This window comes from Cetorhinus maximus, chromosome 3, assembly GCF_964194155.1.
Source record: "Cetorhinus maximus chromosome 3, sCetMax3.hap1.1, whole genome shotgun sequence".
Lineage (NCBI taxonomy): Eukaryota > Metazoa > Chordata > Chondrichthyes > Lamniformes > Cetorhinidae > Cetorhinus > Cetorhinus maximus.
The window spans coordinates 59,219,120-59,236,730 of record NC_135881.1 but is presented as its reverse complement, the minus strand read 5'-3'; the positions used below and the strand labels follow the sequence as shown (position 1 = coordinate 59,236,730).

Here is a 17,611-nt window from a genome sequence, read left to right as displayed (position 1 = left end):
TAAAACCTATTAAACCCTTTAAAACCAATCTCTCAAGTCATGTGTTCTGGCTTTCAGTCTTGTTATCCCCTTCTGTGGCTTGGTGTTTTTAAGCACCTTGGAACGTTTTACTGCATTAAGTGCGCTACGTAAATGCAAGTTGCTGTTTAACTCGGAACCAGGTGCCGATTATACAATGATTTACGTAGAGCTGGAAAATGTTTTGTCTGCATGATTTTTTTTCAAAAGTCCTTTCTAATCAATTTTTCTTTTGTGGTTTATTTTAATACAGACAATTGAAAAGTTTCTCAGCAAAGATATTAATTACATCATTTCTAATAGAAGTGAGGCCAAATTTGTCCAGACTACAGGGAAAAACTCCCCTGTACCAAGCCCAGATTCTGTTCAGAATCCTGGGAACACATCTCCTCATCTGAGCAGTCGAAGAGAAAGTCATGAAGGAAGCCCACATAGAGCTTTGGAGATGGTATGTTTCAGGCTATATGACCATGCAAATACTGCAAAAATTTACTGAACTTGAAATACTTCAATTTTTGATATCTTCAAAATAACTTTTGATAACTTTATTGCTAGTGCCTTTTTGAGTAATAATATGTAATTCCAATTTGTTTATTTGTGGTTAATCAGTTGATGAATGTCATAATACTAGAACGGTAAGCTAAATATCAAAACTTAGGGAAGGTAAAGTGGAATTATGCTCTTTTATTAAAAGGGGGAAGGAAAGTCTAGGCGTTAGCCTGGATTTTGTGGGTGACTGGCAAAATAACAGTACCAGCCATTCATTAGTACAGACTTTCTATGGGCTTTTGTACTGGAATGTACAGTGATTAAAATCCATTTTAATGTGATAGACAAATAACTTTGTATCCTTAAAAAAATCAGATTGAAGAATTCTTAATGAAGAACACAGGGTCTGAAACAAGAAGAGTAAATTAGGAGAGTTAAATCAACACCAAATGATATACAGAAAGTGAAATTGAAATAGAAAGAGAAAGAAATAATGGGATTAAGAAAGTGGGATAGGAGACGAAGAAGACGTTTTTAAAAATTACATTTTTATTCATAAAATCGCAAATAATAATTAAAACCTGAAGGCACAGGTTTAAAGTAATTGGCAAAAGTGACACAAGGAAAACTTTTTCATACCGCAAGTGATTAGGGTCTGGAATGCACTGCCTGAGTGTGGTGGAGGCAAGTTCAATTGAGGCATTCAAAAATGAATTAGACTGTTACCTGAAAAGCAGGAAGGTGGGGTAATGGCACTAGGTGAATTGCTCAGAGAGCCGGTGTAAACATGATGGGCCGAATGGCCTCCTGCTCTGTAACAATTCTGTCATTCTGAATGAAACTCCACATTTGTAAAAATTAGTTTTAATTGCTAGAGAGATTGTGTGGCAATAATTAAGACTTATTACAGTATTTTTAAAAAATTAGCTACAGTGGAATGGAAAGACTGGAACTTTTTTGGGTAACTTAGCAGGTATCTATCACCTTTCATGTAGTTCAATGCCGATTCTCTTGAGGCGATATTATAGTGCAGCTTCTGGACCAGCAGGGGAACTCATAGTGAACAGTGTTCTGATTTCCGCATTTAACTGCGCACGTGTGGCTTGTGCATGTGTGGTCATTGGAAGTTGCTGTCCCAATTTATTTTTTTTATAAAACATTCGTTATTGATAATCTTAAAATTATTTTTACAGCAAAATCTAGGCAAATATTTTTGTTCAAAATAATCCCACATTATTGTAGGAAATGATTGACAAGATTGTTTCACTTGAAATTTTTCTTTTAAAAGTCAGTGTGGAAACCCTATAGCTTGATCTTCCTTTCTGCTGGCCTGCTCTTTAGCACTAAAGGGGATAGGCACCTGCTTCAGAGCAATGCTATTGAAAACAGCAAGTGTGTGATTTTGACTGGCCTTAAAATTGCACTGACAGGAAAAGATGTGCTACACAAGGAGTACAACTTATGTTGCCTTTGCATAAGTTACAAGATCTTCAATTCTGGATTTTTGTAATTGTTGTCTCCCCCTGCTGATCTTTAAGCTAACTCAGTTCTCGTATCTGAAACTTACTACATATGTCTCAGCACCTTTTGTGTGTGTTTGCAGACCTTCTCAAAACCCAAATCTTTTGACTGCGCTTGGTCACCTCGTGCTAACTTGATGTCCACTCTTTTTATTTCTGCTGTCTCTATTTTTTCTTTTCCTTCTCCCTCCCAATATAAATTGTTTTAGGATATTTTCTGGATCAATGGAACTACATAAACACAAGTTGTTTTTATTTTGATGCAGAAATGCTCTTGAATTTGTCAATGTATTGAAGCCAAATTAGCATGAATTTAAATCACTAATCAAATGAATTAATCCTTTTTTCATTGAATCTGACAATGTTTCTTAGTGAGTCATCAAAAATGCAAAATCCTATGCTTCCAAAAATGTTGATTTAATGGGTTTTTTTAATTAACAGATAAGCAGAGGAAAAAGTTTCGTCAAAAAAGTTATTAAGGAACAGGTAAGCAGTTGATCAAGAAAACACACTCAAAAAAAAACAAACATTCTTAATTCTATTTAGTGCTGGAAGTGACTTAATTTTAACTAATAGTTTACAGTTACTTTTGATTAATTTTAAATCTACTCTCATAATTCAGCTCTGGTACTGTCAACAATAGTAGGGGACCAAGTGCAACCTGATGTAACGAAGTCAGTCTTTTTGTCAAGCAATGTGCTAAAACAAACAAGAAAATGCCTATAAATCATTTTGAATATATATAATCACTGATTGCAAACATCTGAAGTTGGAAGAAATTAAGTTTAACGTAAAGTTGGAACACTCATGGACACGATTTAAATTCAAACTAAAGTAATCCAGCACGACATCCCAGAATAATATTAAAGATAAAACAGCTTAGAAGAGTTGGTACAGGCCCTCCAAAAGCTGTAAACCAAAGAACTGTGTTGATTATAAACCTAAGACCTATGAAAATGAGTACAGTCTCCTCCACTTATAGTGGGTGCATTTGTCCGAACCCAATTTGCCTACTATAAGTGATGGTGGATCAAATATGGTAGCTAAAGAGGCCTGCAGACAGTAGCAGTAAGATTTTCCTTTTGCTTTGGCTCTAAGTTATTTTGTAATAGATCAGGTAACTTAGTTTGATTGGATATTTGTGTTTGACTGCATAAGAATATATATTCTTAGAGTACGCTGCAAACCCTAGACTTGACCAAGGACTCTGAGATCCGTAGTGCCAACTTTATGGCAGTGGTTAGGTATCTTCATGCAAGCTGATAAATTATTTCACTAGCCCACTAGATGCCTTTGATCCGGGGCCAAAGCAATTGAACGTATTCTGCTCTTCATAACACTGGAACTTTGTATAATTCACAAGAATATAACAAGAATTTTGTTAACCAAGTCTTTGAGCTAACTAGTGAGTAAGCACAACTGTTTCTGCCCAAAACATGCAGAGCACTTATGATACGATAACCACAAACTTTGAAATTGAAATTTTGGCCGATACAAGCGACTGTCTTTTTAAATGTTAACATTTTATTTGGCGGCGACTGTAGTTACTGTGAACTTGGAATTTAAGTTGTAAGTTCCCAACACCCATTCACATGGTGCGGGTGGAGGGGTGGTGTTGCTGTGAGGGAGAAAAACACAAGCGTATGAAAAAGAATTGAGCTGTTAGAGGTGGTGCAATTTGTGTTTCTAAACATGCTCCCATAAAAAATAGATTTTATACAGTAGAAATAATACATTTTGGTTCGTTTTAAGTACATTTGCAGTTATAAATTTGAATCTTAAAGGAAAAGCATTTGGATTTTAAACAGACCAATTGTTGAAATGTTATCACAATAGTCAACCCCACAAAAAAAAAACACTGATTTACTAGCAGAGACCCTGAATATAACCCCCCTATTCTTTCACAGACACGCTCTTTTCAAATCTTCCAGTTTGCACTCTTCTTGCTCATTTCAGCGTGGCAGCCTTTCCACCTCCCCAACCCCTCAGTTAATGTCAAGCACTATCTTTCCAGACGTCTCATCAGTTAAAGAGAAAAATGACTTGTATTTATATAGCACCTTTCATAACCTCAGGACATCCAAAGTGCTTTACTGCCAACTAAATATTTTTTCAAAAACAAAATACTGCCAATGCTGGGAGCTGAAATAAAAACAAAAGAAAATACCGCAAATACACAGCAGGCCAGGCAGCATCTTGGTCACAGACCAAAAACATTAACACTTTTTTCTCTTCACAGATGCTGCCTGACCTACTGAGTGTTTCCCGCATTTTTTGTTTAAAATACTTTTTTCAAGTGTAGACGCTAGGTCACACCAACAACAATGAGCCCAGCAACTAAAAACCCAGTAAGCTTAACCTCAGTGGTGGGGAAGCTTTTAGAAACGATCATTTGGGACAAAATTAATTGCCACTTAGGCAAATGCAGGTTACTGAAGGAAATCTAGCATGGATTTGTTAAGGGCAAATTGTGTTTTAACTAACTTGCTGGAGGTTTTTTTTTGAGGTTACAGAGAGGGCTGTGTTACAACCGGTCCCCGGACGACGTCCCCCAATTTGTTAACTTCCTGAACAGGACCCCAATTTTGTTATGCTCCCGGGTGAGGAGGAATGACCTGGCTCCCCTTTATTCAACCCCTTGGTTGGTCGCAACAAGGTTAATTTAAAAGGCACCCCTTCCCACGTGGATACCTTTTCCCAATCCAAATGTATTTATTTTTTAGAAGGAGCCAATTTAACCAGGCTTTCTTAAGTCAAAGAAAGACTAAGTTTATTAGTTACTAAAACCCGAGAAAAATAATAAAAATACACATACACACAGATCCAAAATGAGAAGTTAAGAGTCCAAATAAAACTTTTTAAAAATACGAATCGGCTTTTGGCTTGTCCATGAGGCATAGTTGGCAGTGCATTGCAGCTGTTAAGTTGGCGATTTCGGTAGAGCTGAGGTTGGCAGATTCGCAGTTAGTTTGGAGACACTTGGTCCTGCAGGGTGGCTGAAAGCCCTGTCCCATTTCCTTTAGATTGTGGGTGGGTGGCGGGGGTGGAGACTGACTGACTGACTTGTTCTTCTGCTTGCTGTCACATACAGGCACACACCACACCAGCTTTTTCACTGATTTTTTTTCCTGTGTTCCGGAAGGGGAAAAAAACTATGACTTGCACTCAGAGTCCATGCTCTTTTCATCTCAGACCATTTATACATTCTGAGATATAAATCAACAGGAGATGGATTTCAGAAGTCTGCTGAGATGTGCAAATCAGTCTTTTGTCTCTGCAACCGCAGGAGATTAAAGTTCAGTCTTTTGCGTCTTTCCTATCTCCCTTTCAAGTGTCTCTGTTTGAAGAAGACCATGACACCTTTCAGGTGCGCCATTCCAGTCCTCACCGGAACTTCAGTTACTTAGGTTGGAGAGTTTGGGATTGTCCTTGAAGAAAAGATTGAGAGGAAATTTGATAGAAGTATTCAAATATCATGAGGGGTCTGGACATAGTAAATAGGGAGAAACTCTTCCCATTGGTGATGGATCGAGAACCAGAAGGCGCAGATTTAAGGTAATTGGCATAAGAGGCAATGGCGACATGAAAAACTTTTTCATGCAACATATGATTAGGATTTGGAATGCGCCACCTGAGAGTGTGGTGGAAGCAGGATCAATTAAGGCTGTCATTATCTAGAAAGGAAAAAAAACTGCTGGGCTATGGGGATAAGGCATGGGAGTGGCAGGTGAATTGCTCCATCAGAGGGCCAACATAAAGATGATGGCCGAATGGTCTCCTGTGCTGTAATCATTCTATAATTCCATGATGATCATTAAATCTGTGTTGTGTTGATTGTGGTTGAAGGATAAATTTTGGCCAGGGTACCAGGAAGAACTCGTTTGCTCTTGGAATAGTGTCATGGGATCTTTCACATTCACCTGAGAGCACATGCAGATCCTAAGTCTAATGTCGCCGACAGTGTAGCATTGAATTGTCGGCTTAGATTATGTGGGGCTTGAACCCATGACCTTCTGACTCGGGCATGAATCACTGAGCCACAGCTGAGTTAATTATAGCACTCTTTTTCTTCATCCATACAGGGATGAGAAATTTCTACCATTTGGTGGCATTCCGACATTTGGGTAATGGAATTCTGCCGTTCTAATTTTTTTTACAACCTGCGCCAGTTACAAGGCTGGGAGCAGGACTTGGAGAAGCTGCCACTACGCCTTGTGCTGGCCTGGACTTGGCTAAATCCCACCGGTAGGTGTGCTCTGCTGCTGGCCACCTGGTGGAGCTGCAGGATTCAACAGGCTGGGGTGGGGAAGTGGATGAAAGGAGCAGCGGTACCTGAGCCTGTGTAGGCATTGGTAGGCCCAGGAGGGGTGTAGAGAACTGCGGAAACTGGGACTCTGCGGGGCTTGGCAGGCCCAGGAGGGGTAGAGGAAACTGGAGTCCGAGACTCTGTGGGTTTTTTTAGGCCCAGGAGGGAGCTGCAGAGCCTAAGACTTTGTGGGGCTTGCCAGAGAGATGGGGGGGTAGCAGGGAACAAACTCTGAGGGGTTTGACAGGCCTGGGAGAGGCAAGGGAGCAGCGGAGCCTGGGTTTGGCAGACCGAGGGGTGGGGAGGAGCAGTATTATTAAGTCAGGATTTTATTATGTGAGTTGCAACTTTTTTTAAGGAATCAGCATTGTGCTCCAGTGGGTAGAAATATACCTGGTTAGAGTTCTAATGTTGACTTTTTCAGGAGACGCTGAATGTCGATGACCTTGAATCAGTAGTTGTCACTTGCAGTCATTTTAGTTAAGTCCCCTGCCATTTACGTCAGCATAAGATTTTGCTGCCACGCAGTATGTGTAATGCACTGTATAGTATCACTATAGCCCCTGTTAGTGATGTGTACAGGAACAAGTCCCCGGAAACCTATCCAGGCCTGATAGCCCTTTGGTGGTTTCATATACCACTGACAGAGCCAGGTGCGAATTTGCTATACTGGTTAATCTTGGTCCTTCAGCACCTCAGCAGCACAATTTGCTTGGATCCATCTTTGGCCGCAGGCGGTAAGCTCCCGGCCAGGGATGTACTGAAATCAGCTGATGAAAGTTTATGCAAAAGAAGCAGCCAGGGAAAGTCTGGGCTGGGCCGCACTGTCAAGTTTGAATATAGTTGCCTTAATTTCACGGGCATAAAACTCCATTGTAAGCTACCAGGGTACAAACCACACCCTCCTGAGGACGTGGCACTTAGTTCTGTGACTTGGAACTGCACTAATGTTAGAAGCTAATATTAAAGACGTAATAAGGCAATCAGCAGAGTGCACATGGTTTTGTAAAGGGAAGTCATGTTTAACCAATTTATTGAAGTAGTAACATATGCTGTTGATAAGGTGCCACATCAAAGGCTATTGCAGAAAATAAAAGCTTATGGTGTAGGGGGTAACATTGGCATGAATAGAAGTTTAGCTAGCTAACAGGAAACAGAGGGTAGGCATAAATGGGTCATTTTCTGGTTGGCAAGATGTAACGAGTGGTGTGCCATAGGGATCAGTGCAGTACTTAGCTTCTTACAATTTATATAAATGACTTGGATGGAGGGACTGAAGGTATAAGGTTGTAAGGAGGCTACAAAGGGATGTAGATAGGTGAAGTGAGTGGGCAAAGATCTGGCAAATGGAGTATAATGTGGGAAAATGGAGTTGTCCATTTTGGAAGGAAGAATAAAAAAGAAGTATATTATCCAAATGGTGAAAGATTACAGAACTCTGAAATGCAGAGGGATCTGAGTGTCCTAGTGCATTAATTGCACAAGGTTAGTGTGCAGGTACAGCAAGTAATTCGGAAAGCTCATCAAATGCTATCGTTTATTGCAAGGGGAATTGAATACAAAAGTAGAGAGGTTATGCTTCACTTATACAGAGCATTGGTGAGACCACATCTGGATATGCATTGGTGGGACCACATCTAAATAAGGAGGCAGTATTGGTCTCCTTATTTAAAGAAGGATGTAAATGCATTGGAAGCAGCTGAGAGAAGGTTTACTAGGCTAATACCTGGAATAAGCAGGTTGTCTTATGAGGAAAGGTTGGAACAGGCTAGCTTTGTATCCACTGGAGTTTAGAGAGTAAGAGGTGACTTGGTTCTATAAGATCCTGAGGGGTCTTGACAGGGTGTATGTGGAAAGGATGCTTCCTGTTTAAAAATAAGGGTCACCCATTTAAGACAGATGAGAATTTTTTTCCCTGAGGGTCATGAATGTTTGGAACACTTCCTCAAAAGGTGGCGGGAGCAGAGTCTTTGAATATTTTAAGGCAGGGGGTAAGCAATGGTAGTGGTATTGTCACTGGACTAGTAATCCAGAGACCCAGGATAATGCTCTGGGGACCCGGGTTGAATCCCACCATGACAAATGGTGGAATTTGAATTCAAGAAAAATCTGGAATTAAAAGTCTAATGATGACCATGAAACCATTGTCGATTGTTGTAAAAACCCATCTGATTCACTAATCTCCTTTAGGGAAATCTGTCGTCCCACGTGTTTCTGGCCTACATGTGTCTCCAGACCCACAGCAATGTGGTTGACTCTTAAATGCCCTCTGAAATGGCCTAGCAAACCACTCAGTTGTATCAAACTGCCATAAAGACTCAAAAAAGGAATGAAACTGGACAGACCACCCGGCATCGACCTAGGTACCGGAAATGACAACGGCACTCTCAGCCCTGTTGACCCTGCAAGGTCCTCCTTACAAACATCTGGGGGTTAGTGCCAAAATTGGGAGAGCTGTCTCACAGACTAGTCAAGCAACAGCCTGTCATAGTCATCCTCACAGAATCATATCTTACAGATAATGTCCCAGACGCCACTATCACCATCCCTGGGTATGTCCTGTCCCACCAGCAGGATAGGCCCGCCAGAGGTGGCGGCAGAGTGGTATAAAGTCAGGAGGGAGTTGCCCTGGGAGTCCTCAACATTGACTCCAGACCCCATGAAGTCTCATGGCATCAGGTCACACATGGGCAAGGAAACCTCCTGCTGATTACCAAGTACAGCCCTCCCTCAGCTGATGAATCAGTGCCCCTCCATGTTGAACATCACTTGAAGGAAGCACTGAGGGTGGCAAGGGTGCAGAATATACTCTGCGTGGGGGACTTCAATGTCCATCACCAAGAGTGGCACAGTAGTACCACTACTGGCCGAGTCCAAAATGACATAGCTGCTGGACTGGGTCTGCGGCAGGTGGTAAGGGAACCAACAAGAGGGAAAAACATACTTGGCCTCATCCTCACCAACCTGCCTGCTGCAGATGCATCTGTCCAAGACAGTATCAGTAGGAGTGACCACCGCACAGTCGTTTTGGAGATGAAGTCCCGCCTTCACATTGCCTCCATCGTGTTGTGTGGCACTACCACTGTGCTAAATGGGATAGATTTCGAACAGATCTAGCAACCCAAGACTGGGCATCCATGAGGCGCTGAGGGCCATTAGCAGCAGCAGAATTGTATTCGAACACAATCTGTAACCTCATGGCCTGGCATATCCCCCACTTCAGCATTACCATCAAGCCAGGGGATCAACCCTGGTTCAATGAAGAGTGCAGGAGGGCATACCAGGAGCAGCAGCAGGCATACCTAAAAATTAGGTGTCAACCTGGTGAAGCTATAACACAGGACTACTTGCGTGCCAAACAGCATAAGCAGCAAGTGATAGACAGAGCTAAGCGATCCCACAACCAACGGATCAGAACTAAGCTCTGCAGTTCTGCCAAATCCAGTCGTAAAAAGTGGTGGACAGTTAAACAACTCACTGGAGGAGGAGGCTCCACAAATATCCCCATCCTCCACAGCAGTGCAAAAGATAAGGCTGAAGCATTCGCAACAATCTTCAGCCAGAAGTGCCAAGTGGATGATCCATCTCGGCCCCCTCCGGAGGTCCCCCAACATCACAGATGCCAGTCTTCAGTCAATTCGATTCACTCCATTTGATACCAAGAAATGGCTGAAGGCACTGGATAGGCTATGGGCCCTGACTTTATTCCGGCAATAGCACTGAAGACTTGTGCTCTAGACCTTGCCGCACCCCTGGCCAAGCTGTTCCAGTACAGCTACAACGCTGCCATCTACCCAGCTATGTGGAAAATTGCCCAGGTATGTCTTGTACACAAAAAGCAGGACAAGTCCAACCCAGCCAGTTACCACCCCATCAGCCTACTCTCGATCATTAGTAAAGTAATGGAAGGGGTCATCAACAGTGCTATCATGCGGCACTTGCTTAGCAATAACCTCACTAATGCCCAGTTGGGTTCTGCCAGGGCCACTCAGCTCCTGACCTCATTGCAGCCTTGGTTCAAACATGGACAAAAGAGCTGAACTCCCGAGGTGAGGTGAGAGTGACTGCCTTTGACATCAAGGAAGCGTTTGACCGAGCGTGGCATCAAGGAGCCCTAGCAAAACTGGAGTCAAAGGGAATCAGGGGGAAAACTCTCTGCTGGTTGGAGTCATACCTAGCACAAAGGAAGATGCTTGTGGTTGTTGGAGGTCAGCCATCTCAGCTCTAGGACATCACTGCAGGAATTCCTCAGGGTAGTGCCCGCGGCCCAACCATCTTCAGCTGCTTCATTAATGACCTTCCTTCCACCATAAGATCAGAAGTGGGGATGTTCGCTGATGATTGCGTGATGTTCACCATTTGCGACTCCTCAGATACTGAAGCAGTCTATGTCCAAATGCAGCAAGACCTGGACAATATCCAGGCTTGGGCTAACAAGTGACAAGTAACATTCGTCCCACACAATTTCCAGGCAATGACCATCTCCAACAAGAGAGAATCCAACCATCGCCCCTTGCTGTTCAATTGCATTACCATCACTGAATTCCCCCACTATCAACATCCTGGGAGTTACCATTGACCAGAAACTGAACTGGACTAGCCATATAAATACTGTAGCTACAAGAGCAGGTCAGAGGCTAGGAATCGTGTGACGAGTAACTCAACTCCTAACTCCTCAAAGACTCGCCACCATCTAAAAGGCACAAGTCAGGAGTGTGATGAAATATTCCTCACTTGCCTGGATGAGTGCAGCTCCAACAGCACTCAAGAAGCTGGACACCATCCAGGACAAAGCAGCCCACTTGATTGACACCATATCCACAAACATTCACTCCTTCCACCACCGACGCACTGTAACAGCAGTGTGTACCATCTACAAGATGCACTGCAGGAATTCACGAAGTCTTCTTTGACAGCACCTTCCAAACCCATGACCACTACCACCTAGAAGGACAAGGGCAGCAGACACATGGGAACACAACCACCTTGAAGTTCCCCTCCAAGTTACTCACTATCCTGAGTTGGAACTATATCGCTGTTCCTTCACTGTCGCTGGGTCAAAATCCTGGAACTGCCTTCCTAACAGCACTGTGGGTGTACCTACATCACATGGACTGCAGCGGTTCAGGAAGTCAGCTCAATACCACCTTCTCAAGGGCAACTAGGGATGGGCAATAAATGCTGGCCCAGCCAGTGAAGCCCACATCCCATGAATGAATTTAAAAAAAGGTAGATTCTTGATAAGCAAGGAGGTGAAAGGTTATTGGGGTTAGGCAGGAATGTGGAGCTGAGGTTATAATCAGATCAGCCGTGATCTGGAGCAAGCTCAAAGGACCAAATGGCCTACTCCTTTTCCTAATTCGTATGTTCGTACCCACTTGAATCTAATAATTCCACCCATTTAAAGTGGCCTACCTTTTCACCACAGCTCATAAAAAAGCCATAATTACATGATTCCTTGTCACATAAAGAAAATCAGACCTTTTTGTGTTCGGCCACCCTCACCCTGTCCATGTTGAGGGATCACTCCAACCGTTTTTCTTTCTCCCCCTTCCTGTTCCTTCTCCTCTCCCCTTCTTTCCACTTACACCTCCCACATACCTTTCTTCATTACTACCATTGAGACATGTGTTCTACTGGGAGAACAGCGACATGAATAATTAGGAATAAAACTAAAACTGTTTATTTGAATATTTTTAAACAAAATATCTTCCTCATTTAATGTTTTGTATTTGAAATGATCTCTGAGGTTTATTAGATGAGTTTCATGCCTGTTTTTGTCTTCATACCAGCTGATTCTGACATATACTAAAAAGGAGTTATGGCACTGTCTTGACAATTTTGGGTTCAATTTAATAGATGTTTAAAAATAGATGATTATAGTATTCACTTCTATGATACTGTTTGATGAAGTATTTCTGATTGAAGTTTGATGTACTTTTTTCTTCCAAATCCATTTCTTTCCTTTCCTCCCAATATAGGAATTTGTTCCTGGAAATAACATCCTCTCCAACGCTCTGGCTTGGGGAGTACGGATACTTTACATAGATGGTATCCTTTCATCTTTTTTTTGCACTGTTTGAATTGAAGTTTTAACTTGCATGTCAGCAATGTGAAATTGTAGCTAAACATATGGGAACTGGCTGGATAAAGCATACCTTACTGGGGTATGTGAGTTTATCTCAACCATCAATATTTTTAAATGCTCAATTCAGTTATTGATTATGAATTGAAAAGTCCACTAACAAAGTATTACTTATAAGTTCTCTATATGAATCTGGGATTTTGAACAAAATGTATAGTAAGTGCATTTGCAGACTAATTCTTGGCATATTTATGTTTCTGAATACCTTCTGAATTTCTTCTTGCCAAAAAACTGCTAGCAAATGATTTTACTTGCAAGATGTAGTTTATTCCATCAGGTTGGCTCCTTCTGACAGTCATACAATTTAAACCATGATGCGTTTTGTCCAAAGTGTTTAATTTCGTTGATCACCACATCTAAAGTTTCCAAGAAAGGCGATTTAAGTTCTACTCCAATGACAAAAAAAAACATTTTGGTATCATATTAAATCTATAATTTTTAACTTTGACCAATTGCATCCATATATACCCAAAAGTACTTGAAACACAATTTTTAATCGTATTTTCTGATATGGAGCCATAATTATTCTTCTAACCGTCGGACCTCAGAGTACTCGTTGTAGAATTGTAAAGTTTGCTGAAGACCCTATGTGACCATTTGAGGACCACAGGGGAGATTGATAGCATTTGGAAGAATCTGCATCAAAAATTGTTGAACAATAGGTACAAACAACAAACCTTTTAACTGTTGAGGATGCTGTTCGTGCTAAGTACAAGATGCATAATTCTTTATATGAAGCAAATATGAGGAAATCAAATATTCTACAATGTGAAAAATGATGTGCTGAGTTTGCTCTAGTAAAATAGATTAACAAAGTTTTTTGTTTGGTAAGATTATGTTAAGTAAACACTTTCTAGCGCAACTTTTACTTGTAAAATTGTTTAGTTATACTGTGACCAATGTGAAGTTATGCTGTTGACTTCGTAGTTTCTAATATTAGGTGTGTACAGATTATCAAGACTACTCTTTCTTACTGTTAAAAATTTATGAGTTGAGAGCTGATGTAGTTAAGCGTTCATGTAAGATCCTTTGCCTGACTTAAGAGTGAAATAAACTCATGTCCTCTTCATCCACTTCAAAACTAGGTACATGATGTGTAAGTGTAACACATGGGGCAGGATTTTCAGTTCGCCATGTGGGCATGTGTCTAACTCGCACGTGTGTGAAATAGCGCGCAACGATGTCGGGCAAGCGTCCTGAATCACTGCGCACTTGTGCGATATTTCAGACGGCGGGTGGGCGCGACAGTCGGCATCGTGCCTGCCGACAATTAAGAGACATTAATCAATTAATTAATTTGAATTTTTCGCTGCCTCTCCAGCCTTATGGTTGGCAGGTGGGTGAATAGGCCAGGCGGCCTTTGCATTTTTTTGCGAAGCCTCATCCACAGGCGGGATGAGGTTTCCAACAATGAATAAGAAAAAAAAATTTTTTTACTAATTTTTCGCATGCCGCTTTTCATGTGACAGTCACATGTGGAGACATGTTTCCCTTATTTTCCAAATCTTTATTTTTCATTTCAAAAATCTTAAGCGCCCTGAGGCAACTCTGTGCCTTCATGGAGCTTTCACTGAGCGCACCCCTGTGCTGAGTAAACTTGAGCACTCTGGCTCCTCCCACTTCCACCCCGGCAGTGCTGAGGCTCTCAGCGCACGTTTCACGCTGGCTGGCCGTTAATTGGCCGTGAAATCGCAGGCAGTGGATCGTTTTGCGGCCACTCCCGGGCCCACCTGCCACACCCGCCTGATGAGGGGAAAATCCTCCCCATGGAAAACTATAATAATTTTGTTGCAACCAGTATTTTGGCCAGAGCTCATTGCATTTAAAAAATGTGTTGGATTGAACTGCTTTTGTATGATGAAACCTTGATCACCAGCATCTCTGTAATCTCATTCCAATCTTGCCATTCAAGTCTTTTTTTTCATCTTTCTAGTTCCAAATAAATTTGGAACTTTTATGTGACCTTAACATTATTTTTAGATGTGAAAGCTTATATTGCAAGACGGAAGGAGGCATTTGTAACCACAAAATCTGTTGTTGCTGTCAAAGGGGTAAGAGTATAACAATTCTCTACATCCTTGGTTTGTTGTCCTTGGTTAGACATTTTTTGTTCTTTTTCTTAGTTGATAATGATACCAAAGGCATCAAAAGTGAGTTATAAAATAATGCTGTGGGTTAAGATTGCAACTGCAGGCATCTCAGTTTTATTTGCACATTTGTATTTACTGTTGAATTTTGAGAGTTTGAAGAGGCTATTTTCAATAGTTTTGCTTCACTGATGACTGAATCTAAAAGCAGAACTCCAAGGTTTGTTGGTGTCAGAAGTTTGAGATATATGGAAATTAATTTGAACATGCATTTAATCTTTATATTACAAACCTGACTATCCATGGCATTTACCTATGGTGCCTGCAAAGATAAGCAGCTTGGAAATTCCTGGGCTGGTGCACTGTCCTTTCACCACCCAGACAGTTTTGAGTTTGGAAAATTTTTGAAATTTTGCAAAGCTCAACCCAGTTCTATTAGCCCTAGCACAAACCAGACCACAAATTTGTAATTAAATTGCATTTGTGCTCTCAGGGAGGCCACAACAATGATAATCAAGGAAAATAGAAGAGTTAAGACTGATATCTTCCTTTTTTAAAAACATTTTTAAAATATTATTTCTTGCCACAGTTTTACTGAAATAAAAAGTCTGCTGTTCCTTCTCCATATTTCACACATTTATATAATCCCTCCCCTCTGATGCATTTAAAAAAATGTTTGCACTGAGGTGCACTCGTTAACATACAGCATGCTATACAAAATAATGTTTTAAAGCCAGCTACTGAGAGTGTTCCACCTCTGGTTGAAGATTGAAATCACTGCAATTACAGGAGGTCTGCAGAACCATTGGGGCTGATTGAACATAGCAGGAGTACCAGAAAGGAAATAATAATTAAGAATTACACTTGAGGTGTGAACAATTGCTTGAACAACCCAAAATAATTGGCACGCTTAATACAGTTTAATTGGTATCTTTGTAATTGACACCTTTGACAGTGCCCACCTGTCTTCTATGGGTGGTTGTCCCAGATAACTAGGGATGTTGTAAGTGGTAGGAGCTGTATGTCGGTTGCTTATCTTTTTGGTTTTACCACCCACTGGGTATAGCAGGCAAGCCATGTTGACACAAACGTGCCTAATATATTGGGCTTTGGACAGTACTTGAATTGCTACCTTATTCAGCTTTAGAGAACAATATTTATCGATTTTTTTTTTGTTTAGGACAAATGCAATCGAACTGGCCAATCTAATAGTCATAGAGCAAAGGGTAAGTATTTTACACTAAATATTTCTTGTGTAGGCTATATACAGAATTCTTTATCGAGAGGGAAGTAGAAGGAACCGTGAGCATTGTTGAAAAGGCAGTTTGAGACAAAATTGTAGGGGCTTTATAGAATACAAGCAGTAATGCAGGGGAAAGCTGGGCCTTACAGTTAGAAAAGAATGCTCAGGTAAAATGGGTCAATACTGTAGAAGGACTTGAAAAATGGATAAAGAACTTGAAGACATCAGGGAGCCAGTAAAGTTTTACTGAGAAGAGGGTATGAGAAAGAACCCTGGCTAACGACTTCTGGATTATGAATTATGGCAGAGATGCAAGGTACTTGAGCTAAATCCCACTTGCCACCTTCCCCATAATACCAGGTGCCTATCTCCAAATAGTGCACCTTGTGAACCATCTTGCTTTGTAACCTCAGAATTAATAATGATTGATTTTTTTAAAAAAGTAAAAGGAATATATATGAAAATAAAGTCAATTTTCACAGGATGATGGACACAGTTGTGAAATGCAATCCCAAAAATGCCATATAATGAGAACTGTTTCGTCTTATTCAGTTACTGTTAATGACTTGCACGGCTAATTGGTATTCCAGTGACCCAGGGTAATACTTTGGGGACCGAGGTTCGAATCCCACCACGGCAGATGGTGAAGTTTGAATTCAATAAAAAATCTGGAATTAAAAGTCTGTTGATGACCATGAAACCATTGCCAATTGTCATAAAAACCCATCTGGTTCACCAATGTCCTTTAGGGAAGGAAATCTGCCATCCTTCCCTGGTCTGGCCTACATGTGACTCCAGACCCACAGGTTGACTTTTAAAAAATGCCCTCTGAACAAGGGCAATTAGGTATGGGCAATAAATGCTGGCCTAGCCAGCGACACCCACATCCCATGAACGAATATTTTTAAAAATTTCTGTCACATTTTCGGTGGCTGTAGCTGTTTATGCATAATGGTACTTTGCTACTGCTGATCCATTAATCTGTCTGCTAATTTTTCTGCTTAGTTAATTTGGGCCAGATCCCTTTTAATTTTGCCGGACTGTTTTTTTTGCAAGCCTAGCACACTGACTTATCCTTGTTCTCTCTTCACAATGAATTCAACCATGTTATTGCTGATTATATCCAGTTGTCCCTCTCAGTTATTTATTCCGCTTCGTTTTCTAAAATTTGCTCCTAAACAATGTAAATCCATGTGCTAAGAAATCCTTGTATTAGAAACGTACTGACCTGGGAATCTATCTAGTATACATTCTGAAAAGCATTTCACCACATTCATTATTTTTGCCCTACTCTAACTTGGTGTAATTAAAGCCACCCATGCATTAGATGATATGCCATTTTACCTAAAGCAGTTCTCATCTGATTTACCAGGAACAACACTCCAGAACATCCACTAACACTTTTAGATAGTTTGATAACCTAGTGGTTGAATATCACATTTCGCATGGATTTTAATATGCTAATTGCTTTGTAAATTGTAGCTCAATGCGTACATATTTCTTAACGTGTGGAAGTTATAAGTTGATATTTGATACAATAGTACTCATGTTGGGGGAAAAATAACCATCACAAGAATAATTTTATAGTGAAAGGCAGCGTAGAAAAATATGGTAGTAAATCAAATTAGTTTTGCCTACCAGTTTTTTGTTTAAATACTTTGAGATAATGTCTGACATTTTTGGGTTTATGTTATTGCTCATTTAAAATGTTTTTAATTAAAAAAGCAGGAAAACTGAAAAAACCTTTCATCAAAGTTGAAGCAATAAACCGGTAAGCTAATTGTTTCTAGATTAAAATATGTT

At 40.8% G+C, this 17,611-nt stretch overlaps 1 protein-coding gene across 4 annotated transcripts in view; it reads left to right on the top strand.

Annotated features, from left to right (window-relative positions):
* The window catches only part of dbf4 (DBF4-CDC7 kinase regulatory subunit), a 61,898-nt gene that overhangs the window by 27,462 nt on the left and 16,825 nt on the right, over positions 1-17,611 (top strand). For 2 of the 4 annotated variants that reach the window (XM_078538426.1, XM_078538424.1), the window contains exons 4-9: positions 272-466; positions 2,469-2,513; positions 12,315-12,384; positions 14,459-14,529; positions 15,746-15,791; positions 17,537-17,579. In XM_078538426.1, the coding sequence (XP_078394552.1) occupies positions 272-466; positions 2,469-2,513; positions 12,315-12,384; positions 14,459-14,529; positions 15,746-15,791; positions 17,537-17,579 (470 nt within the window). Of the gene's footprint in view, positions 1-271; positions 467-2,468; positions 2,514-12,314; positions 12,385-14,458; positions 14,530-15,745; positions 15,792-17,533; positions 17,580-17,611 lie in introns of all 4 variants that reach the window. The other 2 variants (XM_078538425.1, XM_078538423.1) reach the window with 1 other exon arrangement.